The 17,538-nt window shown below is 44.2% G+C and overlaps 2 protein-coding genes and 1 pseudogene across 4 annotated transcripts; 1 reads left to right on the forward strand and 2 right to left on the reverse strand.

Annotated features, from left to right (window-relative positions):
* Positions 1–737: 737 nt before the first annotated feature.
* On the reverse strand, positions 738–7,448 carry CUNH5orf52 (chromosome unknown C5orf52 homolog). The gene is made up of 3 exons (XM_023538439.1): positions 7,056–7,448; positions 4,472–4,580; positions 738–1,080 (listed from the first exon to the last, which is right to left on the reverse strand). Exons 1-3 carry the CDS (start codon positions 7,325–7,327, stop codon positions 865–867), a joined length of 597 nt encoding a protein of 198 aa, XP_023394207.1. The 5' UTR covers positions 7,328–7,448; the 3' UTR covers positions 738–864.
* Positions 7,449–7,460: 12 nt separating this feature from the next.
* On the forward strand, positions 7,461–14,594 carry DUSP18 (dual specificity phosphatase 18). 3 transcript variants are annotated; one of them, XM_023538438.1, is made up of 3 exons: positions 7,463–7,609; positions 7,777–8,081; positions 10,663–14,594. In XM_023538438.1, exon 3 carries the CDS (start codon positions 10,733–10,735, stop codon positions 11,297–11,299), a length of 567 nt encoding a protein of 188 aa, XP_023394206.1. In that variant the 5' UTR covers positions 7,463–7,609; positions 7,777–8,081; positions 10,663–10,732; the 3' UTR covers positions 11,300–14,594. The 3 variants fall into 3 exon arrangements, with proteins under 3 accessions (XP_011371607.1, XP_023394206.1, XP_011371604.1); XM_011373302.2 differs by having other exon boundaries at positions 7,777–7,846; XM_011373305.2 differs by lacking the exon at positions 7,777–8,081 and having other exon boundaries at positions 7,461–7,609.
* A 299-nt stretch (positions 14,595–14,893) lies between these two features.
* Positions 14,894–17,498, reverse strand: LOC105300948 (annotated as a pseudogene).
* Positions 17,499–17,538: the final 40 nt, after the last annotated feature.

Here is a 17,538-nt window from a genome sequence, read left to right on the forward strand (position 1 = left end):
GCTACCACAAAAGGCAGAGTGAAGCCACCACAGGTAATTTAAGTTGAGAGGGGAGGGGAAACCCATGGAGCTTAGGCAGGATAGAGTAAGGGGCGGGCAGGAGGTAGAAGGTCAGAGAAGCTTGACGTTGAGATAAGCCTTTAAGGATGAAGAGCGCTTCCTGAGAGCCCTGAGGTCGTGGCGGCGGGCCTGGGGGACTGAAGAGGCATTCTAGACAAGGGGTTTGCGCAAGTAAAGGCACAACGTGGGGGACTGTTGAGGTGTAGCTGGAGTAACAGGCAGGCCAGGGAGTGGGGACTGGCAAGGCTGGAAGCCAACTGGAGCCATCGTGTTGAGAACCACTGGAAATGACTGGCCCTGGGCCAAGTAGGCCACATCTTCATGCCAGTTCTTGGAGGTAAGTTCCCTTGTTACTCTCCCATTCTTGCAGATAAGGAAACAGAGGCTCAGTAAGATTACAAAGCCACACAGCTGATGGGTGGCATACATAGCACTTGCCCCAGAGCTGTCTGATGCTCCACTCTGATCTCCTTACCACTGGAATGCTAGGCAGTGGCATTACCAAGCCCTTCCCATCTAAGGTACCACTCACTGTCTCAGCATACCTGGCCTGGCATTTCACCTCAGACAAGGTTGATCTTTGCCTTAACCATGTAAGCTGCCTTGATTCAGTCTCCTCCACTCAGGCAGCTATGGGATTATCAGGATCTCCTTCACCAGAACAGAGGGGTGGCACAGGGCAGGGAATATTAGAAGTGCTAGAGTTTTTATGCTCCACTGTCTACTGGTCTTGGTTTATTGTTGTTCTACAATGGTGTCAGCTGGCTAGCTTCTACATCTATTCCTCCCGTTGGTCTAGTGTTGTCATGGGGCAGATTGTCTGCCACGAAGGCGGCGATGGCTAGCTTCTCTTGGTAGGATGGAGTGACCTTGCACTCCGGTGCTATTCAGGTACTGCCGGAGGTTCATGGATTCCCGTTTCCAATTCCCCAGCTTTCTAAGCTGGTCCGTCATGAACTTTTTTTTCAGGTGGTCATACAAGTAGCTCATCTTTTTCTTGGTCTTGTCTGAAGCTTTTGTCTTATAAAAAACAGAGGAGAGGTTAGGATGAGGAAACTACTTCATAGCAAGAGAGGCGTCTGTACTACTGATAGGGGAGTGAAAATGTGCCAGCTGGACCCAATGTTCCATAAATAATTTGATTCACAGGAAGCCTCGTCTCCCTGGGCATTGAGCTAGATGACCACTATGGTACCCTCTGACTGTCTGCAGCCTAGGAGCCTGATTTTGACCTTAACAACTCTACTCGGAAACTGGTCAGAAAGAGGTGTGGAGAATGTGGGGAAAGGGTGCATCTTATTCCTCACCCCTTCTTTAACTTCTATCACCCTGTTCCTACTACTCGTTTAGTGGTTCCCACGTATCGTCTGTGATCTCCCCCATATCACACTTAACTCATTTCTTCTATCATATCGCTTCTGTCCTGTCCCCAACAAGACTTTATGCTCTACGGAGGCACATCCTCTATCTTACTCACTCATTTATTTATTCCAATGAGCCAGCTGTGGAGAGGATACTATGAAAAATCAGCCAGAGGTCTTCACAGAAATTACGACATAGGAAGATGGGACACATAACCAAATATTTCTAAGCAAAGCAGAGAGTGATACAGCCCTAAAAAATAGCATAGCGTTCAAAGAAGAGAGATAGCAAGAAAAGCTTCATGGAGGGTTGGCATAAAAACTGGGGTTGAGTTTTGAAGAATGGTGAAGTGTTGGGCATGTTGAAATAGAACCAAGTGGGAGGGGATCCTGAGAGTCAACATTTTAACAAACTCTCCTGGGGATTCTAAGCACTGACATTGTCTCAGAATACCCAGCATAATGTAAGCAAAAGAGAGCTCCACAATGCTGCCATCATTATTTGACACAGGGAGTTAGTGCCTAAGTGGATCTTGGGAACAAGAGATGAAGAGAGAGGCTGAGTGGCAGAGAATATGGACACTAAAAGACATACTTCAAATAGATGGTCTCTGAATGGCTGAACATCAGAAACCTTTCAGTTGCTTGATGAAAATATAGACCCCAGAAATTCCAGCTTAGTAGGGTTTAGATGGGGCCCAGGAATCTATATTTTTATCATGTATCTGCGATGATGCTGATACAGCCATTGAGAAATTAAATGGCTGCTTCGTATCACCATTTTCTAGTTCACTCCCATGACAGCAGGCTTTTTGGCCTCTTTAAGCTAGTGATTTCACCTTGAGCTTCACCTTTACTATGGATCAGAGTCTCTCAACCTTGGCACTATGGACACATAGGGCTAGGTAATCCTTTGTGGTGGGGGCTGTCCTATGCATTGTAAGATATTTAGCACCATCCCTGGCCTCTACCCACTAAATGCCAGTAGAACTACCTCACTCTCACGTGTGCTACCAAAATGTCTCCAGACATTGCCAATGTTCCCTGAAGGGCAAAACTGGCCCCAGTTAAGAATCATGGCCACAGATGAAGAGATATTACCCATCATCCACCCTTCTCAGAGTATGCTCAGGGGATTCCCAAGACACTAGACTTTAGCCGTTCTCATTACGGTCCCGAGAAATGTGATTAGTCAATGCTACTTCTTCCTCTAATATTAGCACTTCTTCGGGGAAGACAAAAGCACTGCCATGCTGCCACTCAGGCTTCAAATCCACTGAAGTTCCTACAAGCTGGGCCCTCAGCAAGCCATTAGATCTACAAACAATGAGAAGACAGTTCCTGTCCTTAAGGGAGACCATCCTGCACCACGGTCAGTCAGGTCTAGGTTTGAAACTGAAATAATGCACTCTGTGACCTTAGCAAAGTTACTCCATTTCACTGAGCCTGTTTCCTGAACTATTAAATGTGGGTAACAATACATAATGAACTTTGAGTACCTAAAATATAGAAGAGCTCAATATGGCTTTAAAAGAACTGGATGGCTGGAGGATGGCACAGCCTTCTGGTATGTATAAAACCAACTCAGAAGAGTTTCCAGGTACAGTATCTCGAAGATACTCACCCTACTTGCCAGGAGTACAATATCCCCTGCCTACTTAGAGGGGGTGGCCCTCAACCTCTCCTGGGCCACTCATAATTGCCCACACAACCTGGCCACAGTGATCAGGACAGGGATAGGCCCATGGCCCAAAATGGGCCAACTAGAGTCCTTCTCCAAGATTGGTCTAACTCGAGCAATAGAAGCACTCTAATACCTTTCTGGGCTACACGCCAAGGTTTCCTATGACCACACTCCCCAGAAACAGCTAACCTGATAATGATGCCAACATGCAGAAAGCAGAAAAGGAGATGGAGAGAGTAAGTGGAACACACGTCCAATGGTACTGGAACCCTGGTTTCTCTCATCTCAAACACTGGCGACCCTGCCCTATCCATCCTTAATTATGTAAACTCATCATTCTCTATTTTGCTTGAACTAGTTCAAATTCAGTTTGTGTCACCTGCAACTGAAAGGATCCTAATAGATCCTATCTTATAAAGGAAAAAAAGAGTCTTGAAAGAAATGTGATTCCCCAAGGTCACACAAAACTGGACTCTTCGGGTCCACCTTGTTTCCCTTATACCTGGAAGTTTAGCAGAGGGAGAAACACCCAGGTCTCTACTCTTCTTTTGATCTCTGTGGTCCTTTAGAGGATCTGGCACTATCTCTTAAGCCTCCCTCACTCTTTTCAATGTGAGAATCCTATGAGTCCATCCGGATTTGGCCCTGGAAGATGGAGGGAAGCTCCACAGAGTAAAGAGCAGACAGCAGCTCAACTCTGGGCTGCCCGCTCTGCTTGAAGAAATGAGTACATTCTTGGAGTCTGTCCTGTGCACTAGTCTCTTCTCAATGCCTGAAACAGTGCCTGTCCCAACAGGCCCTAAAGATACATTTAATGAATTAATCAATCCGGGTCTGCAGGGTAATGGCACTGTGGTTTCCCTCCCCTTCTTCTGAGGGCTCTTAGCTAAGCAGGTCAAGCCCTACTTGTCCATAAGCAAAAAGTAGAACCTCAAATCTCTTATGAACAATGGGGAATGATCCCTAAAGGAAAAAAAAAAAAAAAACTGACTAAAATGTGTTGATGTCACTTCAAGGTCTAGGACCCAAGACTTCTTTTTTATGGCAGATGGTAGGAATCCATTCACGGATTCCCCAAATAGAAAGGTAATATGCTTTGAGGGGGAAAAAAATGCCATAAGAGCCAAGAGACATGAAATCCTTTCCCTGGCTCCCTCAGTCCAGAAACAGCTGTGACACTCTGGGCAAATGACTAATCCCAAATTTCAGTTGCCTCCTCTGTAAAATGGGATTTGCATTAGAGCACCTTGATGGCTCCCTATCACCTCTAAGATCTGTGATCTTTCCCCAAGGTATTGGGGAGAGTGAAATGAACATGAGTCAAGCCACTAACACCCTCTATCACAAAAACTTGTGAGGACTTTACCTCCATTTCATAGATTCGTTGTGCACTGAGGTTGTCACGAATAATCACCCGAGATAAGTGGCTCTTGGGTAAAAATTTTGTCACCGCTGCTTCGCTGGAATTCATTAAGCTGGGAGGAGCAGGGGAAGGTGGTACAGGTTAAGATGGCTGGGGTCATGACTAGGACAGGGCCTGATTTCACGGGGTCCTAGAGCAGTGGCTGAGGCTTCCCCAGGTTTCTTGGAAGAGGTACAGCTCTGTCATATTTGTCAAAGGAGCAAGGGAATAGGCCTAGGTTTCTTCTGGTGGAAAACATGTACTAAAGGGGTGTTTCTTGAATGCTGAGAGGAAAAACCATGGTGAGAAGGATGTAGAAAGTCTCAAAGAAGTGTCAACACAGACTTAGAACTGTCTCCTGGTGAAAATGCAGGATACAATGGGAGGTGGGGGTCTTGGAGGAGAGGAGCAAAAGTTGTAGGGTAGGGTTTAGAGGAATGAATTTGAGGGAGGTTGAGGAGGGGGCACCTGCTCCAGAGCCTTTGGTTTAAGGGGGGTCCGCGAGAGGGTGCTCAGAGGAAGCAGTGAAAAAGAGAATAAAGAGTTGGACAGAGGTAAGTTTGGTTAATAGAGAAATTCTAAGGGAAAAGGATTTGGAAAAAGTCAAAGTGAGGGAATTTTGAGGTGGACAAACATTTGAGGAGACTCTGAAGGCTAGAAGTAGAAGACAGGATGGGGTGGGATGGAGTGAAATGGAACCAGATGAAACTAGAGATTATTTGGTCAAAATGAGGAGTTAGTCAAAAATGGATAATCTCAAGCACTGAGTTTTCAATTTTTGATAATTTGGTTACACCATGAAGTGGTTCTGCAACTATGTACCTTTAAATATTTTTGCCCACTTCAAAATAATTGCTCGTATTTTCATTCTAAAATTTGGAAACTAAATGTACAATTTGGGAAGCACTCGAATAAATTGTGGTTAGGTCACACAATAAAATACTATGCAGTTTTGAATAAAATAGAAATTCATACTGTATTAGGTGGAGAGAAAAGCCAGTGAACTTTTTGGTGACATTCCTTCCCTCCCCACACTGCCACACACAAAGAGTGTAAGCATGTTGCAGTAGATATATATGTATGAATCTGGTACAATATACACCAAAATGTTAACAGCGATTGTCTCTGCCCATTCATTTTGCTTGTGTCTTTTCTGATTTTTCTGAGTGTATACTGCTTGCATAGGACAAAAAAAAAAAAAAAAAAAAGGACAATTTTTAAAGGATAAAACATTTAGAAAAATTAAAAATTTATTTTCTAAATAATTTTCGGCCAATTTGAAACTATGGTTTTATAGATGTTTTTACATTCACACACTAGTAGAACTAAATAAATGGCCCCAATTTCCCATTTACATTTTTCTGACAGAAAAAGGAATGAAGTGATGAAAAGGGCTGGTTTAGAGATCAAGAAGTTCACATACAAAAGTCCCCTACATCCTGTTTAAAAAAAAAAAAAAAGACTTACAATATTTAAAGACATAAAACACTTCACCTATTCAGTGTTGCACCAAATATACCAATACTTCTTGGGAGGGAACAACAACGAAAAGGAGTGACAGGAAATATTCCCTTTCAAGTTAACAAATAATGGTAATTTTGAACCAAATTGCTCTCCAAAGCAAGACTTCTGTGGGAGCCTGGAGGATGTTGTGAGGGTTGTAAAGGAGAAATTTGTCTGTGGGGACTGGGGCTGGGCCAAAGAAATGGAGGCTTTCCCAGTTAATGTAGGAAGGAGACAAAAATATTAATTAAAATGTTAATCAAGCTACATTCAGAGACTGCAATGCGCTGATCAGCCCTGCGGCCAGGCCAGGAGAACACCTTTAGAAAAAAAGGAAGATTTCTGCTGGATTACTAACGACCCGTTCTCCACACCAGTGAAGGGAAAACAGGAACCAAGAGTCATTCCCTCTGGCTAAAACCATGGGGGGAACCTATGGATTAAAGGCTAGAACTGCTAGCAGGCCTTTCACTCTACATAGTCTTACCTTATCACAGCTACATACCCTTCCCTTCCTCACTGTTAAGTCCATATCAAAGGAAATGGGTTGACAAAGCCTTTGAAACAATAATTCACAGGCCCTAAAGAGTGATATATGAACTGAGTTCCCTAAACACTTGGCTCCGCCTCTACTCACTATTTTTCCAAGCATCTCTCGGTCTCTCACACTCTGTTTCTTAGAGGAGACCACATTCTGTCTGTGGAGTGTTAATCCTTTTCTAATAAGCTTTCCTTTTGACTCTAACTTTGGCGTGTGTGTTGAATTCTTTCTTCACTCTCCATCAAAGGACCTCTTCTCATGGTACAGGGCTCGGTCTCACCGTCACTTGGGGAAATTCGCCCTGTCGTGCATCACAGGGACACCACTGGGGAACACAGAGGCTGGGAAGAGAGGTATCTGAGAAGAGAGGTATTGGGACTGAGGGAGAACCTGCGTCTCACTAGGCTCTCTAAGAAAGGACCTAGCTGGCTCTGGGAGGGCCAAGACTGCGGTCCCAGGGGCCAGCTGAGGGAGCAGGGATCTGTTGGGGTACCCAAGCCGCACCTGAAGAGCACTAGCGGCCGCGCCATCCGCGGCCGCAGGAAGCAGATCTGTGGCTGGGTCCCTACAGCTCTGATGTCGGGGCGGCTGCCAAGCCTATCTCGGTGGAAGAAGGCCGAGGCCGGATAGGTGCGGAGGCTGGTAGTCGCCTGGGCGGTGGAGTCCGAGGCCGTGGATGGACTTAAGTCCCACGTGACCGAGGGCCTGGGCTGCTGGGTAGTCGCGGTTTCCACGCTGGGGAACGACTGGGCAACAGGAGCCAAACTGCGAGCCATGCTTTTTGCGTGCCAGCAGACGAAGAGTGAGCCCCTGCGCAGGCGCGGTGGGCTGAGCCCGCCTCGTTGCCCTGGAGACGAGTGAGGGGGGCGGAACGTGCATGCGGAACCCGGGAAGCTGAGGTCGAAGTAACATTGTCCTTCGGCGGCCGCCGTGGTGCAGTTGGCGCGTTGCTGTGGAGACAGGCTGGGCCAATCGAGTGGGCTGCCGCGCGCCGAGACGACCCTACTTTTCGGCCAGGACTGCTGTGGCCCCAGCGATCACGCGGGGCGCGTAACCGGGTAAATTCGGGCGGGGCAGCTCCAGGGCGGGGAGACGACGCCGCGGTTTCTCTGAAGACTCGGCACGGCGGATTCCTCCGCGCTGAGGGGCCATTGCTATGGAAACCAGAGCGCCGGGCCGCTGGGGATTGTGGCTCCTGGGTGGTGACTGGTCTTTTCTCTCCCAGAGACCTTCGTCGGAAGCTTCGGGCGTGGTTGCTTCCTGAACGAACCTGCCCTCCCGCCCGCGGGAGAGAGGTAAGACCATATGGGTCTTGACACCCAGTAGATGAGGAAGACCATTCCAACGCCAACTTCCCAGGAAACCTATCTGGCTCTACCGTGGAAGTGGCGCCTCACTCCTGTCAACCCTTGGACTTTGTTTTATCGTTTATAACCCAGTATTAACAGACGCCTTTCGGTGTTTGCCGACTTTTCCCACGCAAAATGAGGCCATAAAGACTGGCTTTCGGACCTCGCTTTGTGACCCTAGGTAGGTCCCCTCTCTGCCTCACTTTCCTCATGTGTAAAAGGGAGATTTTAATTCCAGATACCAGTTTATTATGTTGCTTTGAAGATCGAACCAGATGAGGGAAGCCAAAGGCTTTGTAGGCTATGAAATGGTAAAATGGAACTGCAAAGTTGCTGTTTCTCTACCTCCCTCCCCCTCACTTTAAAAGTTCTTCCTATCTTTGTGTCATTTATTCAGGCGATCTTTGCAATTCCCTAGCCCTGGGCCTGAAGTAAATCCCTTTAGACTTCACTCCCATAATGACCCGCATTTTAACTTCTCTAGCAGTACCAACAATAGTTATCATTTTTAGAGAGCTCATGCTGTGCCAGGCCGTGTGTTAAACACTTTACCTGGATTACCTCATTTAATTTTCAGAAGATCCTTATAAGATAGGCACTGTTGTCCTGTTTTCTAACTCTTGCGCCTATAGTTGCCTGTTTAATGTTTGTCTCTCCTACTAGATTTTGAGCTCTGTGAGAGGGCCATAGCTGTGTTGTACATTTCAGCGTACCCAGCATCTAATGAAAACGACTTTCCTCCTATCACTGCCTTCGCCTTCAAGAGCAGTGTCTCTGCAAACTTTCTGTCACTGTAATGTATAGCAGTTTTCCCTGTTGTCCACTGGGCCCTAGTTTTTTTTTTTGGGGGGGGGAGCTCAGTCCACTTCTCTCTGGGTTTTTGGATGATGTGGATCCAAAAGATTCCTTAGCATTTAGGCTTCCAACTACGTTGCAGGAGGGGGGCTTTTTTCCTGCCTTCACATGACCTTTAGAACAAACCAGCCCATATTCCCTTCCTGGGGTGAGCCTGATACATTTTACTCTGAGGTCTTGGCAGGATTTAACTATACAGGCTTTGGCCTTCTTCTCCAGCAGCCTAGGAACCACACTCACCTCCACCCAGCCCTTCCCCCAAATTCTAGAGAAACATGGCAGAGAACGCATTCTTTCCAGAAAACATCTCAAAAGGTAGAATCGTGGTTGTTGGAAACATTCTCTCATTCAACAAATATTTATCAAGCACCTACTTGTGGGGACATGGAGCTTGGCACTAGTGATACAGTAGGAGTGAAGACAGATGCATTGATATCCCAGTAGAGTCACGAACAGATCAAGGCAGAACCACACCTTTAGAAAGTATGGGAAGGAGAGCACACAGGGCTTAGAAAGCCTGGAGCAGGGATTTTATCAAATGTGGGGGAGGGGTGTGATCTCAGTAGATTTCCCTCAGGAAGTGACCCTTGGCTAAGGTCCAAGGCTCACCAGTTCTCTGCTGAATGTAACATCAGTTTCCGACAGACTTGTAAGGAAAGGGACTCAGAACAGCAAAGGCAAAGGACTTGGGCCAGAAAGGACCAGATGTCCATACGGAACTGCAAGTGGCTCAGGCTAGCCAAGGCCCTTCAGAACCTAGGGAAGGCTAATAGGAGGCTAGAGAGATGAGCAGAAACCAGTCTGTAAATGGCCTTGTCAAAGAAAGGGGCTCCGTCTCATTTTGACGGTAGGTGGCCACTAAAATATATTAAGCCTGGAAACAGAACTTTAGCTCCTCATTTGTCTGTGCCAGATGAAAACTGCCATTTGGTTTGAGAGGTGTGCTTTAAATTCGAATGCTCCTATTTCAGTGAAACACATGAAAATGTGCTATTTGTATAGCTTTGATCAAGACTGGGAGAGTAAGGGGCCTGAGATTTCTTAGTAGGAAGGGGTCTGCCCCTCCCTGGGGTACATGGCACAATCCTGCTGCACACAGCATCATGCTGGTATGGCTTATCTGCCTGAGGCCCCTCTGCCTCTCTGCACTCGCCCTTGGAGGCTGCTATGGTGCCCTTTATGCTGGTCTCCAGAAAGTCTTCAGCGACCCTTTTCAGAGGCTGTCCTTAGAGACAAGGTGCAAGAGCATGTTTAACGATGTAGGACTGTAATTTCACATCAGCTTCACATGGGCACATTTTTGTCTCTTTAAGGAGATGGTTCCTGGAGAGGGGAAGCTAAGACCCTTCTCTTTCTTATACCACCAGGGACTCCCAGCATAGTGGGCTGTGGTTTCATGTTACTGGTTCAGTCTCATGATTTGAGCATAAAGTTGGGAGACTGTGAGTTGTTCCCACTTAGAGGCGCTGGAAGGAAGGAGGGGATTCTGAAGAAAAGGGAGAACAGGGCTGTGTGAGCCTACCTGGAGAGTCAGGCCAGGGCTCAGCTGTATGACACAAGTCGGCCTGCCCAACTGAAAATGTGGGGCCCTTCAAGTGGGGCCTTCAGTGCCAGGCTCAGGGGGTTGTCCTTTGTCCTGCAGGGCAAAGCACATTAAGTATTCTGAGAAGCATGCTGAAAATGCAGATTCTTGCTCCTCACCCCGAGTACCTACTCAATAGACTTGAGGAAAAGCCTGGGTATCTGCATTTTTAATAAGTTCCTTGGGTCATTCTACTGTGATGGTCAGAGGGCCACCTTGGGCCATCTGCTTTATTTATCTCCATCCATTTCTTGGAAATTCCCCAGGTTTGGCCTGCTGGCACAACTGGGCTCCTGCCTTCTAAGTATTCCTTCCCTCCTTGCAGTTTTCCATGGACACAGCCTAACAGAAAGATGCAGCTTTTATGCCTCACTGGACACTGACCCACCGGCCTGATGACAGCACCCCCGTGTACCTTCCCGGTTCAGTTCCGGCAGCCCTCGGTCAGCGGCCTGTCTCAGATCACCAGCAGCCTGTATATCAGCAGTGGGGTGGCTGCCAACAACAAGCTCATGCTCTCCAGCAACCAGATCACCACGGTCATCAATGTCTCAGTGGAGGTGGTGAACACCTTATATGAGGACATCCAGTATGTACAGGTACCTGTGGCTGACACCCCCATCTCACGTCTCTGTGACTTCTTTGACCCCATTGCTGATCATATCCACAGTGTGGAGATGAAGCAGGGCCGCACGCTGCTCCACTGCGCAGCTGGCGTGAGCCGCTCAGCTGCCCTCTGCCTTGCCTACCTCATGAAATACCACTCCATGTCCTTGCTGGATGCCCACACATGGACCAAGTCGTGCCGGCCTATCATTCGGCCCAACAACGGCTTTTGGGAACAGCTCATCCACTATGAGTTCCAGCTATTTGGCAAGAACAGTGTGCACATGGTCAACTCCCCTATGGGAGTGATCCCTGACATCTACGAGAAGGAGGTCCATTTAATGATTCCAGTGTGAGCCATGCCACCAGCACCTACACTGGGGTCAGAGGTACAGATCTGCTGTTGATCCTACACCAACATCTGAAGTTAAACATTTTACTTTTATGATCCAGAAAAAAAAAACACCAGGTGATGCTTTTTATAAGAGCCAAGAAAAAAGGAAAGGTGCTGTAGATTTTAACCTTGTAATCCATCTCTTTAAAGATTAAACTCACTAAATGTAAGATGGTGAAGATAAGTTTCTTACCCTGTGAATGACAAGTCATGGCTGCTGGCCAGAGGGGAGAGTAAGTGAGGCAGATAGTGCCCAGGTCAAACAGGCCAGCGCCCAAAGTAACTGGTAAGTCCAGAATCTTGTAGCCCTCTCCTAAGCCACTAACCCAAGAATGGGTCTGCCACAATCCTACCTTGTTCTTTCAAACCCAAAACCAGAGCCTTATACATCATGGCACTTCCTCATTTCTCACAGTAAGTGCCAACCCACTGGATAAGTGACCTTCGGTGTGCTCTGGGAGCCCAGGCCACCCCTGCTTCCACCTTCAACCACAGGGGCCCAACTCTGGTTTCTAGATTGGATTTATGCATATTTTTCAGTGAATGCATTCTACTGTATAAATTTATGAAAAACTTTTTTTGAGTGCTATTGTACATGGCAAGGTCTCAAAGTGCCCTTGGCCGCCCCCCACCAACCTTTGATGGAAAGTGACATTAGTTTCCTCCAGGGCACCCTTGGAGAGAAGGCCTGACACAAGGAAGGCCTCAGGGGCTCCTCTCACAGGCCTTGATTCAGAAGGCTGGAGCTGCAGACTGGAACCTAGCTTTGTCACCTCCCCATGTGATCTGGGACCTATTGGAGCCTCAGTTTCCTCATCTGTCCAAGCAAGGATAGCCCTTTTCTCACAGGGTTGTCATTCAAGATTCGATGATTCCTTAGCACGGTGCCTGGCACCTGGCAGGTGCTCAGTGTAACCAGCAGCTCTTGTGGATAATGCTCTGGTCCTGCTGGCCTGAGTCAGCACAGTCATCCTCATAATGGCATTTCTCCCACCTCTGCACAGCCTTTTACTGTTTACAAAGTGTTCTTCCAAAAAGTCATCCTTTGTGAGAAAAAAAATGGTTTGAGTCCTTTCAGATCCTACCTTAGAGGAGGCCTAGACTTCAGAGCCTTAGCAGAGTTCCCACTGTATTTAATCCATCTGCAACCTGGGGCCCTAAAACCAGGAGCACACTTCCAACTTCTCCCTAAAGGCCTTGTTTAGATCACTGAACATGAGAGCCAGCGTCCTGGTCTGGCTCAACTCCACTGGGGTCCACAGAGGTACATGCCAAAGGGACAAGTGAGTGGGCCCCGCCAATAGGCCCTGAAATCCAGGACTATTCAAACCTCCGAGGGGCCTGAGGATCTGGCTCAAGACCAGCCATTCTATCTAATACAGAGGTTTTCAGATAATATATAAGATAGACAAAAGCACAACTGCTCTGTGGGTCTAGAACTCGGTGCCAGCCAAATGCTCTTTATCTCCAAACCTACCCACCCCCAACTTCCACAACAAGCATGCCCAGGCGTGAAAATCGAGGATGGTGGGGAGAAGGAAAATTATGTTTCTAGACTGATCTCATTTTACAGTATAAACAGACCCACACACACCAGGACTGGCATGGCAGAATCCTCATAAAGCAGCCTTCCTGGAAGAAACCCAGATGGGAAATTTCTTTTAAAGCATTTTTAAAGAGAAATTTATTTGGATATATTTTATTTCCATTTTTAAAATTTTAAATTAACATATCATAAAAGTAACTTTTTTATATGTACAGTTCTGTGTATTTAAACACATTTGTCTACTTCCACAGTCAGGACACAGTTCCATCACCTTCCAAATCCCCTTATGCTGCCCCTTTGTATTCAAACCTTCACGCCACCCTAGCCCCTGGCAAACACTGATCTGTTTGTTCTCTGTCCCTATGGATTTGCCTTTTCCGGAATGTCACATACATAGACTCATAAAGGATATAACATCTGGAAGCTGGCTTTTTCCAGTGTAACATCTTTGAGATTCACACATGTTGCTTTTTATAGCTAAGTAGTAGTCCATCGTATGGATATATCAGAATTTGTTTTATATTTACCCGTTGAAGAATATTTGGCCGTCCAGTCTGAGGCAATTTTGAATAAAACTGCTGTAAACATTTATGTATAGGTTTTTATGTGAACTTAGGAGTGGGGATTGATCAGTCACATGGTAAAGAGTATGTTTAACTCTACAAAAAGCTACCAAACTTCCAGAGTGGCTATACTGTTTTTCTGTTCCACTATGAAAGACCCAGTTTCTCTGTATCCTCGACAGTATTTGGTATTGCCAATATTTTTTATTTTAGCCATTCTGATACATGTCTGGTTTTAATTTGTATTTCCTTAATGGTTAATGATGTTGAGCATCTTTTTGTGTGTTTAATTGCCTTCCACATCACCTCTGGTTAAATGCTGTTCAACTCCCATTTTTATTTATTTTATTTATTTATTTTTGTATTACTCTTAAATTTCATTAATGCCTTCAGTTTGTGCATCATTTAAAACAAGATATGTGCTTTAAAAAGCATTCTTATATGTAAACAGATCAAGGGACAGTTAAGTCATTTATCCCTAAGACAGGCACATCATTTTTATTCAGTTGTGTATACGAAAGGGAAATCTACTTTAAGTCTACTTCTTTAGATTAAAGACATTTGGAAATTATTATTCAGGAATGGCAAATGTTTTCCTGGAACAAATGTGTTTTCCAGTAGGAAATGCTGATGCAATTAAAAGGCATTAGTGTTGATAAACAAAATTGGAAAAGCATTTGTGGAATGCATGGTCACCAGGAAAAGTGTTCCAGTGGGCTAAAATCCATGTCCAACTAATGAATTGAAAGGTTTAGATGGAAGAACAGGTAGCATCAGCCAGGTTATATGACATATATATATTCAAGGTACGTGACTAGGCTAAACAAGTGGCTAGATTTTATAGACTGATTTGTTCTTTCATTGGGAAAATAGTCAAATATAATGTAATTTCCATTTACTGGCACTTATTAATAAGTAAATGCAGTTAGGTCCAGAGCAATAAATGTCCTTTCAGATACACACTAAAAGTACATACTAGCTAACAGATGTCAGTAGCTGAAGCGAAGCGATCGCACTCCAGTTTTCTTACAGTGCAGTTAAATGAATGCTAAACCGTCTTGCATTGTATCTATACATTGTTGTGCCTACTCTTTTCACAAAAGAATTCTTCAAAAGTAGGCAGATTAAAGAATTTACTAAACTACAAAGGATGCTCAGACTATTATTATTCAACAGCAGCCGGACCCAAACCCCGGAGTTGACCATGTTCTGTTTGGGCATTTCCCAGACAGGAAAAAACTTCCCACACTGCCTCCATTCATAGAGCTAAAATGCTAGCATGTTCTCTGTGGTTCTCTCCTTTTGCTTTGGTGAGCCAGAGGCATCTGCCTCCCCACCCCCTCCACTGCGTATTCTGTTTACTATAGAATTGCTCTAAAAATCAACTGAAGAAAAATATGTAAAAAACCATAACCTTCAACAATATTTAAACCATTATCTTCTCAAATCAACTGCAATGGGGAAACAGAAGGTACCAAGCTCTGCGAGATTTACAAATGGTCAAATTTTTCTTCCTGAAAGTGAATACTAGGAAGTCAAAGGTAATTGCGCGTGCTTCTAATGGGTTAGCAAAATATTCTCTCTCTGACCGAGATAAAATGTCTAATACTTTATCTACTTGGGCTCCTAGAAGCAGGCAGCACCAACAATTGAATTAGAATTCCCCAAATAATTCTCCATTCATATTGTTTCAAGCATCTAAAACTCCTCAATTACAAAACACATAAAGATGAGATGTTAGCAATACGTGTCTCTTGAATACTTTTCTGTGCACGTACAACATTCAGCTATAGTTTTAGCAGACGATTTATACGACATGTTTTCCAATTTGGTGATGGCTTTGTGTAATCACCAACAAAAACGTTTCTCTAAGTGTATAACACTAGTTAAACCAAAGAAATAGACAAAAAGCCTTTTTAAGGCTACTGTTGCAATAAATGGTTCAATTTGAAGTGCACTGGAATAAACTGATTGAGAGGACAAAGATAATCTGGATGCATAGAACAAGATTAAAAACAAAAAGAAGAGGTTTGAAGAGACTGGCAGACACCATCTGTCAGTAGTGAAAGGTTTAGATCATTTGGCCTTTTAACTCCTTGTTCTTTTGTATCATTGGTTAATGATAACTTAGTCTTTTTTATTTCTTCACACAGCTTGGCCATGTAAATCCACTACACAGAAGTGATACAGTGATATAGATGAACATGATTGATAGGATGATGATGATGATGATGATGATGATGATGATGATGATGATAGTGAGCTTGAGATTCTTCATGCACATGGCTCAGGCAAGGTTTCTGCTGGTTGTTTTGAAGATGACAGACGAATCCATGAGATTTTTTGTTTTATCTATTAATAATTCCAATCTTTCTCCTCACTGGGCTACCAGATCTATGTTTCTGACCATGATTCCTTTCAGTTCATCCACTTGAGCTTGAGTCTCCATCAGTTTGTCTAGGCCCTTATTCTGACAATGATGCTTCAGCTGTGCGGCCAAGACACTTGAGAAATTACTACTCATGGCATATGGAAGTGCTGTCTGTGCTCTTGAACCATAAGTGGTCTGGAATCTCTTCTTTATCTCATTCAGAAAATTAAAGGCTCTGGAACATTCAAAATCATTAGCAGTGATACAAAGGTACACAATCCTGTCTTGGCAGATGTAATGAAACAAATAGTTGCTGTGTAAGTACATTAGTTTGTTATTTTCAGAAGGTATCTGAGCCAGAATCTACTCTGTCGCCTCCAGGAAGTTTCCTCCACACCAAGAGTGTTTGGCAAGGATGGTGGTTCCCCTGGCAATGACAGCAGAAAGAATGGCCTTGGCTTCAATCTGTCCAAGCATCCTCCCAGAGTACGCAGGCTCGAGAACTTGGGGCATGGATCACCCTGGCATTGCCCACCGCCCGCTCCCAGAGAAGGCTGGGACTGGACAACCCCCATTTTTAAATTGGGTTATTTTCTCACTGTTGAGTGTTGAGAATTTGTTACATATTCTTGATACAAGACCTTTGTCAGATACGGTTTTGTAAATATTTTTTCCAATCTGACTTGTCTTTTCATTCTCTTAAAAGTATCTTTTGCAGCCACAGTTTTTAATTTTGATGAAGTGCTGCTTACCAGCTTTTCCTTTTATGGATTGTTTTGGTGTCAGATGTGTCTAAGAACTCTGCCCAACCCCAGATCACAGAGATTTTCTCTAATTTTTTAGAGTTTGAGAGTTTAAATTTTTCACTTATTTCTATGATCCTTTTTTATAAGGGATGAGGTTTAGTTTGAGGTTCATATTTTTTCATATGGGTTTCTAACAGTTTCAACTTTGTTTATTGAAGACTATCCTTTTCTCATTGAGCTGTCTTTGCACCTTTGTGTAGGTCTATTTTTGGACTCTATTGTTTGATATATGTGTCTTTCTCTTCAATATTCCTGATTGTTGTAGCTTTACAGTAAGTCTTAAAAACATAGTGTGAGTCTTCCAATTTTCTTCTTTTTTAAAAAATTATTTTGGTTATCCAGTTTCTTTGCCTTCCCATATAAATTTTTAGAATCAGCTTGTCTGTATCAACAACAAAATCTTGCAGTTTCAGTTGAAATTGTGCTAAATCTATTAACCAGTTTTGGGGAGAACTGACATGAATCTTTTGATTCATGAACATAGTATGTCTGCCCATTGATTTAGGTCTTTGATGTCTTTCATCAGTGTTTAGTAGTTTTCAGCATATAGATCTTCTATATTTATACCTAACATTTCATTTGAGGGAGTATATTGTAAAAAAAATTTTTTTAATTTTGTTTTCCAGTTATTCATTTTTAGTATATAGAAATACAATTGTTTTCTGTGTATTGACATTGTATCCTGTAACCTTGCTACATTCATTATTCTGAGAGCATTTTTGTGGATTCCTTGGCAATCTACCTGAGATAATCATGTCCTCTGCAAATAGAAAAAGTTTTATTTCTTCCTTTCTAATCTGAATGCCTTTGATTTCTTTTATTATTATTATTATTATTATATAGGTTAGGACTCCCAGTATGATAATGAATATGAGTGGTGAGAAATAGACATTCTTGCCATGTTCCTGATCTTAG

Source organism: Pteropus vampyrus, unplaced genomic scaffold, assembly GCF_000151845.1.
Source record: "Pteropus vampyrus isolate Shadow unplaced genomic scaffold, Pvam_2.0 Scaffold223, whole genome shotgun sequence".
In the NCBI taxonomy this organism is placed as follows: domain Eukaryota; kingdom Metazoa; phylum Chordata; class Mammalia; order Chiroptera; family Pteropodidae; genus Pteropus; species Pteropus vampyrus.